The sequence below is a fragment of the Achroia grisella genome, unplaced genomic scaffold (genome assembly GCF_030625045.1).
Source record: "Achroia grisella isolate CSIRO2021 unplaced genomic scaffold, CSIRO_AGI_Agris_v1 utg503, whole genome shotgun sequence".
Classification (NCBI taxonomy): Eukaryota; Metazoa; Arthropoda; class Insecta; order Lepidoptera; family Pyralidae; genus Achroia; species Achroia grisella.
In genome coordinates this window covers 176,922-195,281 of record NW_026712898.1, presented here as the reverse complement: position 1 = coordinate 195,281, position 18,360 = coordinate 176,922, and the positions used below count along the sequence as shown (strand labels likewise).

The 18,360-nt window shown below is 31.8% G+C and overlaps 1 protein-coding gene across 1 annotated transcript in view; it reads left to right on the top strand.

Annotated features, from left to right (window-relative positions):
• LOC131846160 (uncharacterized) overlaps positions 1 to 18,360 on the top strand; it is a 128,029-nt gene that overhangs the window by 28,040 nt on the left and 81,629 nt on the right. Inside the window, exon 2 of the mRNA XM_059195398.1 lies at positions 8,109 to 8,226. Within this exon, the coding sequence (XP_059051381.1) occupies positions 8,162 to 8,226 (65 nt within the window). The 5' untranslated portion in view covers positions 8,109 to 8,161. The remainder of the gene's footprint in view (positions 1 to 8,108; positions 8,227 to 18,360) is intronic.

Genomic DNA, 18,360 nt, shown 5'->3' with positions numbered 1-18,360 from the left:
CTCCCCTGGTATTTCAGCTGTCCATAAGCTGCGGTAACCATTTACTATCAGGTGGGCCTTATGCTTGTTTGCTACCATCGTAGTATAAGAATAAACTGTAGTTGTGTAGAATACAGATAAAAAATGTGTCTATATGCTAAGCGGAAGATGTCGCAGTAAGAATACAGTTTATCATCACTTTTATCACTAAGATAATGTAAATGAACATTAGGGGAACAAACTACATGTATATTAGTGTAGGAGAAAGTAAACCGAAAACAAGACTCCTTGCCATAGTGGTAACATTTCTACAGTGTTTCGAGGAGACAATGGGCGAAATACAATAATAAATATTGTACAAGATATAAAAACTCTATTGTATTTATTTTGAAATTGGAATGCGCTTCATATTCATTTGTTTTATGAATAAAAGTATTATTAGAGAGATGTGAAAATACCATCATGGCGTTTCATTTTAAACTATGAATTATAGAAATATAAAGTAAATAAAAAAAAATATCTGAAAAGAATAGAAAAACATATCAATTGCATTGGGAACAAACTACATGTATATTAGTGCAGGAGAAAGTAAACCGAAAATAAGACTCCTTGTAGTTGTAACAGTGTGACAGTATTTCGAGGAGACCATGGGCAAAATATAATAATAAATATTGTAGGAGACATAAAAACTCTTTTGTATTTATTTTGAATTTGAAATGCGCTTCGCATTCATTTGTTTTATGAATAAAAGTATTATTAGAGAGATGTGAAAATACCATCATGGCGTTTCATTTATTTCCAGAATTTCATTATAATAACAATTTCATATCTATTTATAAACACAAAACAGAAAACAGTAAACCGAGTATGTGTTTCGATATAATAATAAATATTGTAGACATAAAAACTCTTTTGTATTTATTTTGAATTTGAAATGCGCTTCGCATTCATTTGTTTTATGAATAAAAGTATTATTAGAGAGATGTGAAAATACCATCATGGCGTTTCATTTATTTTCACAATTTTAAACTATGAATTATACAAATATAAAGTAAACTTATAATATAGTAAGTCCTCGGAGAGAGCCTGGAGATCTGTAGTACAGGTTTCGACTTAGTTCAGACTCCAGACTCTCACAAGGAATAGTTTGTAAGTTTAAATATATACTTTTGTTGCTTTGTTTAATATTGTAAGTTTCCTTGTGAGCAGTAAATAAAGATTATTATTATTATCTATACATATAAATAAAATTGGAGTGTCTGTTTGTAATATTGAAATAACCGTTTTTACTGCATGCATATGAATATACCACAGGAACGTACACCAAAAAAGTTTTTTAAAATTTTTGTCTGTCTGTCTGTCGGTCTGTTTATTCCAGCTAATCTCTGAAATGGCTGGACCGATTTTGACGGGACTTTTATTGTCAGGTAGCTGATGTAATAAGGAGTAACTTAGGCTACTTATATTTAAAAAAAGTTAAATTCCACGCGGACGAAGTCACGGGAACAGCTAGTTATTAATAAAAAAAATATCAGAAAATAATAGAAAAATATATCAATTGCATTGGTATATATTTCTAGAATAACTCTCATCGGCCAAATGCAATATGTCGAGCAGTTTCGCTTGGGTAGTAAAAGAGGTTGCGACACTGCCAGTATTTATTGCCGGAATCTGTGCAGTAAATCTAGGCAACAGGCAATCTCGCTAGGCACAGGTAGAACGGCTACTCAATATTGATAGAGTTTCGAAAATTACACTTACAATTTATATTATTCTTCCCCACATATTAATGTTTGATAGAGATGTTGTATGTTGTAATAATTAATACTAGTGGTCACCGAATGGTCGAAATTCGAGTATAATTGATTTAAATTATAGGTTTCAATATTACAAATTGTTATGACTATTCAAAAGTGCTTAAATTAAGTTTATTTGAATAAATGATTTTCTATTGTCAATATGCACTACTAAACTCACTTTAATTGACGACGAGCGTGCATGGCAATAGTTATTCATGTACGGGATTTTCATTTAATGTTAGACATAGACACCTATATACATTGTAAATAAACTGGCTTTTAAAAAAAAAGTTATTCAATTGAGTTTCTTGCCAGTTCTTGTCAATTGGATCTATATACTAAACTGGACGGTAGGGAAAAATATAATATAAAAAATTTGACGTTCATAAGCGCCTAAAATGTCCTACATGAATAAATGATTTTTTAATTTGTATTTGAATATAATACACTTCTATGCTCCATGGTAGTGTGTGTAATGTTGTTTTTATTACTTTAATATTTTTTTATGGATAGTTTAAAAAAAGTTTTACCATTCTGCACTACTTCTGTAAATAAACTATAATTGTGCGAAATTTCATACGTTTCTGTCTAGGCATTTTTCGTATAAAGAGGTAAAAAGTTTTTGCTTCATCTATTAATGTATAAATAAAATGGATAAATAAGAATAATTACAAACTTGATGTCTCTGTTGCTGACATCGTGGAAGGTACCAGAAGAATCTATAATTGTACAAAAAGAATACAATATCGCCGCTTTGCGTTCGCCGTTCTATTTTCAAAATGATTAATTTTATATCTAAAACATATCTAATGGCTATTTGCGTTGTATCTGTAATCTCAGCCACGGACCAATTACAAAAAAAAGTACATAATTGACTGGATATACAATTAGAATATTTCTTTTCTTGCAATTGGAATACAATAATTAAAAATAAAAAATAAGATAAAAGATCTTGTCAATTGTTAACAGGTTATAGAGCTTTTGCAGGAATATTTCTAAAAAATTAAGATTATTTTATATTTTTCTAAATTATTGTAATTTAAAAAAATAAATGATAAGTTAGTACACACATTTATATTATCGTTCGTCCGATACGGAACGGAACGTTTTCCGCCATGGCGTCCAAACTTATCCGCGGGATCTCCGAATGAGAAGCGATTCAATTTCCGCGCCAGTTTTCCGCGGAATCGCTTTTAGGCAGCGGATACACCGTCGTAAAGCGCTCGATCGCTGCGACTGGCCATTTCGGCGGCCAACCCTGATGGAATATCATATTTTGTTATATTATTTATTAGAAGATTTATACTTTCTTATACTCTATAGAAACAGCGCGATTGACGATCACATGGTTATTTTTTTTTTATAATTTTACGTTTTTGGAGACCTATTAAAATTAAATATAAAAAACGCAAAATATTTTATTGGTAGATAGGTAACTTTTATTCATAGTAACAGGTAACGGCATCTCTTCGAGTTTTGATATATCCATATGCAATAACAATAATTCCAGCACCTATGTAAAAAAATACGAAAATGACCTTCTTTGAAAAACGTTTTCACTTTACAAATTACGTATTTTTTCAATATTTTTCCATCTTGTGAAGTGGCCTTTTTTATCACGACACCTATTTAAAAGACGTTTCTATTTTGCAAATTGCCTAATTTTTCAAGAAATTTCCATATTGTGTAATTGTGTTTTTTATCAAGACATCTATAGAGATAAACTTAAAAAATATAAATCTTATATAAAATTTGAATCCAATGGTTAGAACGTTTCCCGAAATATACAAGAATTATTATACACATGAAGTCAAAATAAATCTTAAATTGCGAGCAATATGTTAAAAGTACGAAAATGACAGTTGGCGAAAAAAAATACTGAAACGTCAGTATGTTTATACTAATGTACACGTCAATGCTTTTTCTGTGTCGTTTTAAATAATTACAGTCAATAAATATTTAGTAAACATAACTTAATCACGTAAACATATGCGGCCATATCTCAAACGCGGCGGCTGTCAAATGTTCTTTTTTTTTAATTTATTTAGGAGCTTGGGATCACAATAGTGAACATCTTAGCTCCGTGTTGGCTTCGCAATCAGTTATACACTTAAATATTTATATTATATATAAATTTAAATTTGCTGTAAAACAAATATTACATATATTATTTATATTATTAACCGGACTAACACGAACTAATTTTATGCCAATTAAAGGTACCTTACCTCTCTCGACGTTTCGACTAGGTTGCACTAGCCGTGGTCACGAGTTGACTCTTAGTTCGTGTTAAGACCCGGTTAATAATATAAATAATGTGTATTAAACACGAAAGTAAAAATAAATATATAACCTTTTATCTACAAATTTATAAATTAGTACAGATTGTTTCGATACAAGTTCTGATAAAATACTCCGAAAAAATCCTAGATTAGTTTTGTTTAAATTTATAGCTGTCAAATCTTGATGTACAGATTATTAGTGTTAAAAAATACAAAATGCCATTACGACGTTGTGGCAGCGTGTATAAACTACGATATGCCATTCAATGCTGTCTTCTTATGTCATTTTAAACAGTAACTAGTTGGTAAACATTGCAACCGGCCATATTTCAAAGCACGTCGCCTGTTAAACGTTGGCATACAGATGTGTATGCAATGTATTTCAGTCGTATTTTAGTCACCAAATTGTGAATATCGGCCACTGCAGAGACGTAGACGGCTCAGAGTCGATATACTATGTATAGTATTGTCTTGGTCAGAGATGCAGAAACTATCATCGGAAATAGATGATATTATGTTATCTGTGGTAATATTAAAAGAATATAAAAAAAAAAACATAACGAGTAGCTGTAATAATTGAGTTTGACTATATTTAATCGAATTATTTGTTATTTTGCGGAAGTCCATTTCACTACTTGATGAATTTATATTATTTTGCTTAATTTATTAATTTAATTAATTAAACAAAAATAATTAATTAGTTTGAATATAAACTAAATGATCAGAATTCCAAGAATTATTCACAGATTCGGACCAATTGCGGTGCGCCTTAACGAAACTCGATGTCGTTATGATCTGTGCATTGCTTTGGAAATTATATTTACTTGATTAATAACATTACGAATTTAATAAGTACTTTAATTACCACCAATTTCTGCTTATACAATTGGCTTCAAAAATATGTAAATTCAAAGAGTGGACACCTATGGGAAAAAGATAAATTTTCAATAATATTACACTAATAATGACTGCGTTATTTTTTTTTATGTTTTATCGCATTATTACTTGTTATACTGTAATTATTTATTTATAAAAAAACATTATAAAAAGAGCCACAAGTTTCTTGACGTTCTTCTTGTGATGAATCTGCATTCCGAATGAGTGGTAGAATCAAAATATGACTATTCAAAAGTGCTTGTAATGAGTTTATTTGAATAAAGATTATTTCTATTTCTATTAAAGATTATTTTTATTTATCGCAGTGTACTGTGTAGGTTTTTAAAAATTATTCCCTTTGACGAGGAAACTGCTTATGTAGCGCGGTAGTTATCACCTAACCATTGCAGCGTAATGTATGATGTGATGAGGTGTCGCTACATAATAAATAGTTTATTGTAGTATAATATATAGGTAGCGATCCGGTGAAATAACTGTACTAGTTAGATATTGACCAGATTAGTTTGGCAGCGTTCGGGAAGCTCCGATATATATTTTCGTCTAAATTTCCGCAGTGTCGCCAAGACGAAGGTCTACGCCCAATGTTTATATGTTACCAGTCTGACTTACGCAGAGACGTGGTCGCTAACTATGGACCCATGAACAAGCTCAAAGTCACTTCTTCGGGGGCAATATCGGTTATGCTCTGGTTCTTCTGCGGATCGAATCAGAAATGAGATCCGCAGAAGAACCAGAGTGACCGACATAGCCCGAAGAATTGCGACTCTGAAGCTGGCAATGGGCAGCCACATAGCACGTAGGAGAGATAACGTCTCTGTGCCGTAAGTGACCACTGGCAACACACAGAGTGGGAAGACCTCGTAAACCTTCGATCTTGAAGATCTGCTGGAAGGCATTTGGATAGGTAGTGAGTATCGTCGGGAGATGAAATAATCCAGCTGTGGACGTCTTCCGTTATTGAGATGATGATGATGAAGTTTATTAGAAACGCGGAGTCGGGATTTAGACATTTACATTGAACATAAATCTATGTCAGTGGAGACGTAAACTAATGGAATGGTCTCAAGTGTTCTCAGAAATATTATAAGTACTACACTTATAATACATTTGTATTCTTTCTACATTTTTATTAATATATTTAGCAACTTCCTCGCCTTTCCAAAATTCTCATGTCCAGCAAAGTTCTCTATTGCGGGTTGCTCTTTATTCGACATAGTCTTCTCTTCTTCTCTAGCAACCATCCCTTGCTTCCTGTTTAAATCTCTCGCTCTCTCTCGCTTTTAAGACTATCCTTTAACTCTAATAGCACAAATATATATAATAATATGCTCATCTTATCGTCCTGCTGATGCCCCGCCAGCGTAAACCGTTAGTGCAGGCGGGTGCAACATTCATATAAAAAAAATATTCATTCTAACGATTAGACGGACGGAATGACGGTAAGTTTATACTGTTATAAAATACGAAGCTAGAAATTCCAAGCAAGAAACTGATGTTTATTTATAGAAGCGAATGTCAAAATGTCAAGTTGTTTAAAATGCGCACTCTTTTTATGATAAACGAGACGGTTTATGCGGTTTTTTCAGATATACGAAGGGAAATGTAGTGTTCGGTCTAGGAATAATGTGTGTATTGGGTATTATTAGGGTTCCCAACCATTCATTATAACAACGAATCCTACTTTATTTCAGATAATTATATTTTATACTTTTACATACAAATAAAGTATTCAAAAATACTTTATTTTCAAGCTTTACTGTGATGCGTAAAACAAAATACTCATCATGAATACTTAATGATTTTTTTTTCTTCTTTATGGCTTGGCACGTCTGCGCATTTGCCAATATACAAAATTTGGGAAACAACTTAACGATTTATACTGAACGAAATGTTAGATGTCAGTTGTGAGTATATATATTTTAATTTGTGTTACATTTGTAGTATTATATTACTATACATATTATTATATAACTAGTATTTACATAACCTAATTGTAGACTTTTCAAAGAAATAACGAAAAGGTTAGTCGACATCACAGAAGACCGAAGAGCTGGCAGCTACCTTGGACAAAGAATTAGTCTAGCTATTCAAAGACGAACGTTGTAAAGGGACCACTTTTAATAATATATTTTAGTTATCATATTCTATTTTATTTTTTTTAAGCTTTTTATTTTAGTTCTTAGTTGTGAGTTTGACATTTGTCACAGCTCATATCGACGACAAAAAATGATATTGATTTTGTTTATAATTGAAGATTACAAATGAATTGTTTATTTATTTAAATTTAAATGTTAATTGTTAATTGTGAAACTTTGCAATATTTAAAGATAAGAAAAAATTGTTAGTTTGTGTTAAAAGCACACAAAAATAAGTTTTTAAAGCAATAAAATTTGAAAAATACTTTTATTTTCCTAATACTTTATTTTTTTCCTATCCAAACCAGTATATACGTTTTTTTTTTAAAAGTTGGCAACCCTAGGTATTACAAACATACATATAGTCATATTATATTGTTGTAAATCTATATGTAAAATATTATTTATTATAATGTAACTATTCTACACGTTACATGAGATATTTTCTGGTGATTTGTACTTTCTGGTAGTATTTGTATTGACTTGTATACAATATAATAACTGGAGAAGAATGAAATACAGTTTTTAGTGTTAATAATTAGAATTTATTTTTTCATCCATTTCATCCTTTAGTTATACATTGTAAAAAAAATCTGCTATATTGGGCTCAGATGACGCTGTTTTAATTGTCACCCTGAACCCCAAAAAAATTATAACCCTGTTACAATTTTTTTTTATACAATAAAAAGTACCTACTTACATACATTTTGTAGATACTTCTTGTTCCTTAAAAAAATTATATGCCTTTATTTTATATCATATACCTATATTTTTATGATAATAAAATAGCAAAAAGAGACATAAAATCTAACAATTTACATTCTTCCCCAAAACAGTGGATCTATCAGTGGTAAATCTTTTATAAAACACATATACAAAATGAAGTCTTCTTACAATAGCAGAGAGTTCAAATTAGAGTATGTTGGTACAATAAATACTTCAAGTCTATAATATAACGTTTAGCAAGTGTCATTGACCCCATTACGCCGCAATTTAATATATTTCTTGTTGTCCAGTTGTCGTAGGAGGCGAGATGGCGCCGAGGGCGTGAGGGCAGCGCCACCCCCCGATGGGCAAGACCTCTGGAGGACGGCCCGACACTGGAGTTCGATCGCAGAGGATTCATAGCAGAAGGTAATATAAACACACAGTGTCGCCTGGCCCATTGCGAGGCTCCGGACTTTGCGAGGCCATTTGTCCTGCGTGAAAAGTATGTAATTGTGTAGTGATTAATAATATCTCAGGACAATTCACACAGCGCCATCTAGTCCCATGCTAAGCAGAGCTTGTGTTGTGGGTACTAGTCAACTGATATAAAAACATGGATATATATTTTTTTGTAAATAAATACATATTATACATAAAAAACACCAGGCCGATACAAACAATCATACTCATGAATACAAATGTTTGTACTGTGCGAGGAATCGAACCCACGACCATCGGATAGTAAAGCGGTGTGCTAAACCACTAGACCACCGAGGCTGTCAAATGGAAAACTTGATGCAATTATTTTTCTTTATTATATTGTTAAACTTGTACAATACCGCGTGGCATATCTACCATCTTTAAATATCATCGCAAAACGTAATGCATGACAGATACACAATATTACACGGCGCGTATTCTGTGGCGGTAAGAGGACGATCGCGTCATAGCTGTATGCGCTGTTAAGAGTATTTACCACAGAGTATTAAAATTGTTTCATAGCGTTATTATTTTTACTGATCCTTTATCGGTATTAATTATTTAAATTTGCTAATTGATTTTCACATTTTTATTTCATTATTTCTTTCTTCGATTTGTTATTCCTTTTCAATGAGTTCCAGAATGGAGTAAAACCAATTAATAATTAAGAATAGGACAAAATCAGTATATCTGCAGAAGAAGTTTATTTTCCCGCTCAAAACGTAATGCGCCACAGATACACAATATTACACGGCGCGCGTCCGCAGTAAGATGACGTACTAGTCATAGCTGTATGCGATGTTAAGATTATTAACCACAGAGTATTAAAATTGTTTCATAGCGTTATTATTTTTACTGATCGTTTATCGGTTTTGATTATTTAGACTGCCTAACTGGTGTTCATATTTTTATTCATGGCTTTTGAATATTTTGTTTGATCATTCCAGTTCAGTTCAGTAAATATTTGATTAATCTTCACTATTGATTATTTATTCACGTCGCTATTCGTTTTCAATGTGTATGAATATCGGTGAATGTTTTCTTAAAGCAATTCGATCTTTGTTTGTTTAAACTATTATATTTTTCTGTATGCAAGAATATTTTTTTTTTATATTACTACAATAATATAATATTTCAGTACAATTCACACAGCGCCATCTAGTCCCAAACTAAGCAGAGCTTGTGTTATGGGTACTAGACAACTGATATAAATACATGGATACATTTTTTTTTGTAAATAAATACATATTATATATAGAAAACTACCAACCAGCACTAATTTATTAGGGTCAAATATACAATAAGGTTAAATCAGTCGTAGTGATAAGAGCAAACCAGTCCCTGCAAGCAGCACTCGTTCACGAGTATGACGGATGAATATTCATCACTGCGCTCGACCATATTTTAGGGAGCCCAATGATCGATAACATAGGATAATGAGGTCCAATGATCGAGAACAGTCATCAAGGTAACGTTAATGTGGACTCTCGACCCTATTGCTAGCAATGTACCATGTCAAGTTGACCTCCACGCGGTTCCCCCTGGAAACCATCGTGATAAATTCCAGATGAATTTATCACGATGGACTAACTGACCTGACCTCATTCTCATCTTATCTTCCTCCACTGGTGCCCCGTCAGCGTAAACCGTTAGCGCAGGCGGGTGCACTATTTCATTATCATATACAAAAAAAAGATACAGGTTACACTATTAATCAAGTGCAACCTGCCTACAGCCTACGGTAAAACTGCGACAGTTTTATTGGCGACTGACCTTACGTTGCAGGTTACTTGAATATTCATGTAAACAGTGATATATTCTAATTTGAAACTTTAACGAGCTATTGGCGTTTTACAATATCTTGTTTACTTTATACAGCGTTTTTAATTTTCGTTTCAATACTCCCTATTTTATATTACTTTATAAATATATAGAATGAGTATAATTATAGTATACACAGTGCCCGCGGTTACACGCGCAATAAATTTATAGCCTACGTGTTATTATGGTTTATTTCATTTATATATTACTGTAAAGTTTCATCAAAATATGATGAGTAGTTTTTGCGTGAAATAGTAACAAACATCCATTCATAATCACAAACTTTCGTGTTTGTAATATTAGCAACATTGAATAGAAATACATACAAATATCTTTATTATGCATCAACTGTAATGGAGTGTTGTTACAAAATATATGTTGCAAAGTACCTGTATGTCCTAATCCATACACCAGAGGTTCCCAAACTTTTTTGTGTCGTAGACCGTGATTAGAGCGACATCGTAGTCGTATAATAATTAAAAACAAGCAAAATTATATACAAAATAACAAAAGATTATGTTTGCCATTACAATAATCATTAAAATTATAACAGCGTTTATTAACTAACTAGTCATGAAAGCTTTTTTTGAAAACATTTAAGTGATCACTTACTCAATTATCACAAATATGTTATAAAAATATAATAAGTAAAAAAAAATATAGATATGTTGCGACGACATATACCTTACTTGAAAAGTAAAACATAATGCTTTCTAAGAATAAAAATAAAAAACTGACCAGATTTAGAAACAAATTTTTATTTTTTTTTATTCAGGGTTTTAGGCCATTTTCAGGTACACTGCTATCTGCATAAATCTATTGTGCTCGCCCTTTTTTAAAGTTTCTCGCCAGGGACAAGAATTTAAGGATATTCTTAGGAGCGATGGTTGAATATTAAACAATTAGTAACCTAAATTAATCTGTATTAATCTCTTAACTGAACTTTAGTTACGGTTCTTAATTTAATCTTAAACTATACTCGAGATCCATCTATCTGAATATCAAAAATAACTATTCTTTATTAGAGGTTGGGATCACTAATAAATGTGTGGATTAGTGCAGTGACAAGGGCGCCGTCTATTATAGTCCGGGTTCTAATCTTGGATTTGAACGTCGATAGTCGATCTTTATGGTCGGTACTATTTTTATACAAAGCTCATGTATTAGTTGTATAAAAATACAAACAAATAAAATTTAAGTGTCTGTTTGTAATTAAAACAGCTTTACACTAAATTAATAATAATAATAATATATGTACTTTACTGCATCAAATATGGTAGATAAAATGTCTTCTTAAACACAATATAGATCTAAATATCAAAATGTAGAATTACATATTTAGCCTAAACTATTTCTGGCTTTAATATGGCTAATCTCTGAAACGGCTAGACTGATTTTAACGGGAATTTCAATCGCAGATAGCCAATTTTATAAGGAGTAACATCATGATAATCATATTCATTACTTTATGGTATCATAGTTTTTGCTAGTATAAAGTAACGGGAGATAGTTTCTTACTTTTTAACTGTTAAATAATTGTATTTACCATCAACAATTGTTTGGAAAAGAAATACTATTTTTATATATATGTATATTTTAAATAAATAAATTTATTATTTATTGATATAACTTACTTAAAATTATACCTTTATTTTACTACTTTTTTAAGCATCTTAAAAATTTTCGGCCGGAAGGAAATAATTAACGAAAAAAATGCCTCTGTCTTGACCTCTATCACGTCACAAAGTACAATATTTTGTAATGTCCGTGATACTATTAAAGTTTATAAATGATGCTCACCGCTTACCATCAGGTGAGCTGTCGGTTTGTTTACCATTACAATTACATAAAAAAATATACAAGTGTTATATAAACATATTGATGTTAAATATATTGGTCATTTATTACTATGTAAAAAGAATAAACACAAACGTGGCGCTTCTCAGACTTGACCGAGTTCCAAATATACATCTGAATCACCAGTTATCACACCGTCAGACAAAGAGATCCTAAACAACAGTGCCAGTTGTTTGGCCATAATTCATTCGCTCTTTGACTGAAGAGAAGCGTTTGACTGTATTACCACATCATTATTTATTTAGCGTTCTCTTTCAAGTTATAATAATAAAAGTTTTATTAAATAAACAATAATGTACAGTGTAATATAATTCTTATTTTATTAAGTTGTAGTTCACATTGTATTCTAGTAATTTATGTGTTTTGATGTTTACCTAATTATAATGCGGGAGTTCCACAAGGTACTATTATGGGTTCCTAATTCAGTAAATCTACACAAATTATTATAAAATGAAAACTATTTGCGACTTCTTTTGCCTAATTTAATATTTTTTTACTATCCTGAGAGAACGATAAATCTATACATGCATACATATTTATTATTAAAATACCTGCTGTGTTTTATTTTTATTAGATGATAATTAAGCATTGCACTCATTTGTACCAACGGTGTATGCTGGCGCGGCACCAGTGAATTTTGATGAAATGTGTGTTAGCAAAACGTATAAAATTCGTCATAAATCAAATACTATAGTTTCCAGGGAGAACCATACAAAATTATAGTCAATAGGGTATATTCCTAGCAGTGGGGCAATAATTACCCTTGAACACAGCAAAAGCAAAGCTTGTGTTATGAGTACTAGACAACTGATATAAATTCTTAGATATATATTTTTTTGTAAATGCATACATAATATACATAGAAAACATTAAGAACAATACTGACAATCATACTCATGAATACAAATATTTGTACCGTGCGAGGAATCGAACCCGAAAGTAAAGCAGTGTGCAGTTTAGATCGCTAGACCACCAGACCATCGAGCTATTGGCTTGAGCATGCGTCAAGAATATATAATATATAATTTTTATACCCAAGCTACTTTATATCTACACAAGTAAATCCATACTAATATAATAAATGCAAATCTGTGTCTGTCTGTATGCTTGCCTACTTGTCTGTTTGTATGAGTGTCCAGTTGTTTGTTTTCTTTTATAAACGGCAGAACTGAGCTTACTAAAAATGATATGAACATAGATAGCACCATATATTACGGTCTATAAAAAACACAGATGAAGCAGCCGGCAATAGCTAGCTATCATATAAACTAAATACCTGTTTAAAATATATTTTTTTGGCATCTTTACAATCCGGCATAGACTGGATACATCAAGATACTAACGTAGGTGTAAATATGTTAGCGTTTACATCTTTAAGTACTTATTACACAACCACGTTGAAATGTAGACTATCGGCCATGCTTATGTAACTCTGACTACCGTATTAGTGAATATAGTCGTGATATTTTTATACTAACTGCTGAATTCATCATCGTATAAGGCGCTAAATAAATTCCATCCTGACCGTATGGATGAATGACGGTCCTTCACAATCCAAGACATGGTCTGGTGGTTTAGCATATGACGTTACTTCCGATGGTCGCGGGTTCGATTGCGTTTGTATTGAGTGTAAATGTTTGCATTGGTCTGTGTGTTTTCTATGACTTATACTATGTGATTATAATAAATTAATAATTAATTTATGCGTATTATTGTTTTTATTGCTCTTGGTGTTTTCTATGTCTACGATGTAAGTATTTACAAAAAAAATGCATATGCATTTTTATGAGTTGTCTAGTACTACAAGCTCTGCTTAGTTTGGGACTGGACGATGCTGTATGAATTATCTTGGGGTTATAATATCAAATACCACATAATTTATGTGATCTTGGTACCCGGAACTCATTATCACGTGGCCGACGTCCCGCTCCATTCACAGCGTTTCTGTACGGGAGCATCTCTTGCAGTTTCTGCAGTCCTAGTATCTCGTCCCTGGAAAACATGTGACCTGGCGTACCGCTTGATTTTCTAGCCAGTCATGCGCAATACGTTTTAACATTTTTATGCTGTAAACTAAAAATAATCCTAATTTTACCTTCACACAACTATTGTAGTAATATTATTTATTTTGTAGTCTTTTAATGAATCAATTAGAAATTGCTAACCGATTCATAGTCTTCGTGGAAATTATTATAAAATACTACACGAATGTATGTTTGGTATATTCCGAAAATGGTTGCAATATCTCTTTTGGAAATATGCATTCCTAGTATCCAGTCGCTGAAAAACATGTGACCGTTTGAATTTCTAGTCATGCGCAAAACCGTTTTAACATTCTAAGTTTGTTAGTTCTAGAGACTTTTATAAATTGTAGAATCAACCCAGAAATAGTATTTTGTAACTCATACTCGTATAATATTTTATATACTGTAGTCTCCCCTATTTTATCCCCATTTCAAAGCTGTTTTCTGATAAGTATAATTTAAATTATATATATATGCATTAAACTCATTGTTGTAGTCAGTCATAGTAATGGAGCATACTACCGTTCTGAAATATTTCCATTGAAAAGAAAGAAAGAAAGAAATTTGTTTATTTGGTACACAATAATAATATTTAAATTTTAATTTACAATTTATCGGTTTATATTAATTTTACAGTACCAAATAGGTCTCCGCTCAGCATAGCAGGTTTTCTGCGGATACCGTCATATATAATAAAATAATAATACACATACATACACAAATACCTTTAGAAAGTATACACTATATCCTGAGAAGATAAAAACCATCGCTCCTAAGAATATTTTTCAATTCTTGTCCCTGTCGGGTCTAGGTAACGATTTTGAAAAAGGGCGAGCTCTATAGATGTACATGTAGATCGCAGTACTACAGGTCTTAAGCACCAGAAAATAGCCAAAACCCTCAATAAAAAAAAATGGGCGACCGCAATCATTTACCACCACGTGAGTAATATGGACGTTTGACCTCCTACACAATATATATAAGTATATATAAAATGTAAAAATAGGTTTTAGAACAAACGCGTCATTAGTGATTATTTTTAATGAAGTTTTTTTATTGAAAGAAGTTGATTTATTATAATGGAATTTTAATTTAAATCCACACTATCTACACAAGACGTTCAATAGTACATTTGTCACAGTGGCCCGGGAAATTTGGATAAATTCCAATTTATTTTATTTCACCTAAAATCATTGGGACGAGTTCATATTGGCACACATAAACATAGTACTGTTATGGATACTTATATAAGACAATTAATCTATTATTAGATTTCTTGACAAATTAAACCATGCGTTGCTCTGTAGAACTTAGCATTTTGTTTATAAACGGGCACAATTTTTGTTACAAACAAATTACAATCAATTTATCGTAATGAAAGAAACATTACGTGTAAAACAAAGAAACTACTTTTAAAGTGTATTTGTTGATCTTTTTCCACTAAAACACTTTTATTTTCTAACACTGTCACTCGCAATCTCAGTTTCACAATCCACCATATTTTTATTAGTTTTTAACAATCAGCGCCATCTATTGAAATCAATGAGATAGTAATTAAAAGCGCGGATAAAAATATAAAAAACAAAGGGATGCTAAATAAGTATTCCTTTATATTGAAGTTCAGAGGTAGGCCGAAAAAGATATGGATGGACTGTGTGGAAGATGATATGGCAGGAGAGGGAGTGAATTACGAGATCACTGCTAACAGGGATGAATGGAAGAGAAAAATATATTACGCTGACCACAAATCGATGGGATAAGAAAGAAGCAGATGATGAAATATAGTACTTTTACTTTCACTTTTAAATAGTCATATATTTTTCGATTGTACCACTCATTTAGAGAGCAGTCTCATCACAAGAAAAACGAGCCAGAAATTCGCCTTTTACTCTTTTAATATTGTAAGTATTGTTCAGCATTACGAATTTAAGATTTTTAAGAAGAGTTTCTGGAGGTTTCTTAAGGGTCGGCAAAGCAGACGTGATACTGCTGTCAGGCGATCATAGGCTACGCTAACTATTTACCCTCAGATGGGCCAAATGCTTGTTTGCCATTACCGTAGTATAAAAAATACAAAATAATTAGTAAATAAATCTATTGGTGCTGCACTAGCCTTTACAAATCTCAATGAGCCGCGTTCGTTTTCATTAAAACCTTTAAGATCGGGTTCAGTATAGAACACGTGTTCACACAAGCAAGCCTCGATACCGGCCGACCGTTTTGTTTGTTTAATCTGTGATAATTATTCCAATTCACACAATCTCTGTTTCTCTAAGTTTGGTGAGTTGAACAAACTATTTATAGATGTAAGAGGCATTTTCTTATTTGAATATGGAACACCCGATTGTGCTGTTGGCACCAGGGTTGATAGGACGAGGAAGTCAAGTGGGTTAGACCATCATGGTGAAGCGGAGGTATCAAATGTGTCTGATGAGTGAGAGGTGCTGAGGGTTTTAATGAGGAAAATACGGAGATTAAATAAAATGCGACTAGTATGATAGCGATATATAATAGAAAGTGAACAATAAAGAATATGTCAAGGAATATTATTATAAAATTAAAAAATGGTATAAAAACCTATCAAGGAGTTCGCTACAATGGTGAATGCATATGCATCATCATCTAAGCATAATGACCACTAAAAATTAACCACGATGTTATACATATATATACAAAAATACAATAAAACAGAATATTTAGAGCGTACAGGTATAAAAAGCGGTCTTATCAAGACATTTGAGAACTTTTGGGTAGAGGAGAAAAGGCAGAAGATGGTGGATGGCGCAAGATAGAATGAAAGGAATATTACTTAATAGATTTATATATATTTAATACCGCTACCATTAGCATGTGTGAGAGCACAAAAATACAATTCGGAAACCTGACCACCGCTACTGGAACTGTTACGACCTTTCTCACTAACAAACTCAGATCATTATCGGCGTGTTTGGCCTTTAAACGAGGCATCATCAGGTGAAAAGATTTTTTTTTTTTATAACACAGGGGACAAACGAGCATGCGGCTCACCTGATGGTAAGTGATTACCGCCGCCCATGAGCACACGCAACACCAGGGGAATTGCAAGTACGTTGTCGGCCGTTTAAAAAGGAATAAGCTCTTTTCTTGAAGGTTTCAATATCGTATCGGTTCGGAAATACCATTGCTGGAAGGTGATTCACAATGTGGTTGTGCGAGGCAAAAAGTTATTAAACTCGTAAATCCATCGAATAATAGAAATGGACGTACGCAAAACAACACTTAATTACTAAATATTAACCACGATGGTTTCGAGGGGTGACTGCGTCGAGATGACCCTGACATTGTACATTGCTATTAATGGTAACACTAGACCTAGTAATTTAAATTCGAATTTAAAAATTATATATTCTTGGTTGTTTGTAAGAGATTGCTTTACGCGATACGGCCGCCTTTTTTATGCATCTTTTTTATTTCTTTTTTGTAATTGTTTGTTTCTTTTATGCACAAAAAAAGATTTATTATTATTTATTTTTCTAGGACACTCGGTTACTTAAGCAAGTACATATATATGTATGTATATTTTTATCACAATACGTTCCAAATTACACATCAATATATTGTATAATTCAAGGAAGTTAACGTACTATCAAAAAATATCATTTTGCCACTTTTGGGAACAATTCTTCACGGTCCAAAATTTATACAAATATTTTTTTAACATTTAAATTAATTAAAACAGTTTTCATCAATTGCCACGTAAAAAAAATTATTAAACTAAATAGCTATAGTTATTATAAATTATATTGACTTTTAAATATTCATTTTTTCTATTCATTCTTTTTATCATTTATTATTTCCCTATATTATTATGTATATATAGGGAGTATAGCCGTTGAACTCCTAAACAAATTTAGAATTACTATTTTATAGTCTTTCAAAAATTTCAGTAGCCATCGATCTAATTCTGAACCGACTGTATTTAACTGAATTTATCAAAACAAAATACGCAACAGAAACGTACGTGCATATTTCTTATTCAACTAATGATATTAACGAAAATATTCAGTTTTCTTTTGGGAGATTCGTTCGACAACTTTACACATGTAAATGTTACTTACGTAAGCAAGTGAGCCTGTTTCCAAAATGAAAATCTTTGATTATCTTCTGAATGAACAAAATGTTTTTAACTGGCTGTTGTTGTCGTAATATATATATGTATATTTATGTATATCCTTTGTCATATCTCTTTTTTTTTGGTGTATTAATATGCTGTGTATATTTATAGTTATACTAGCTGTCCCGGCAAACGTTGTTTTTCCTTAAAATAAAAATAAAAACTTTAGGGGTGGACTACCCCTAACATTTAAGGGGATGAAAAATAGATGTTGGCTGATTCTCA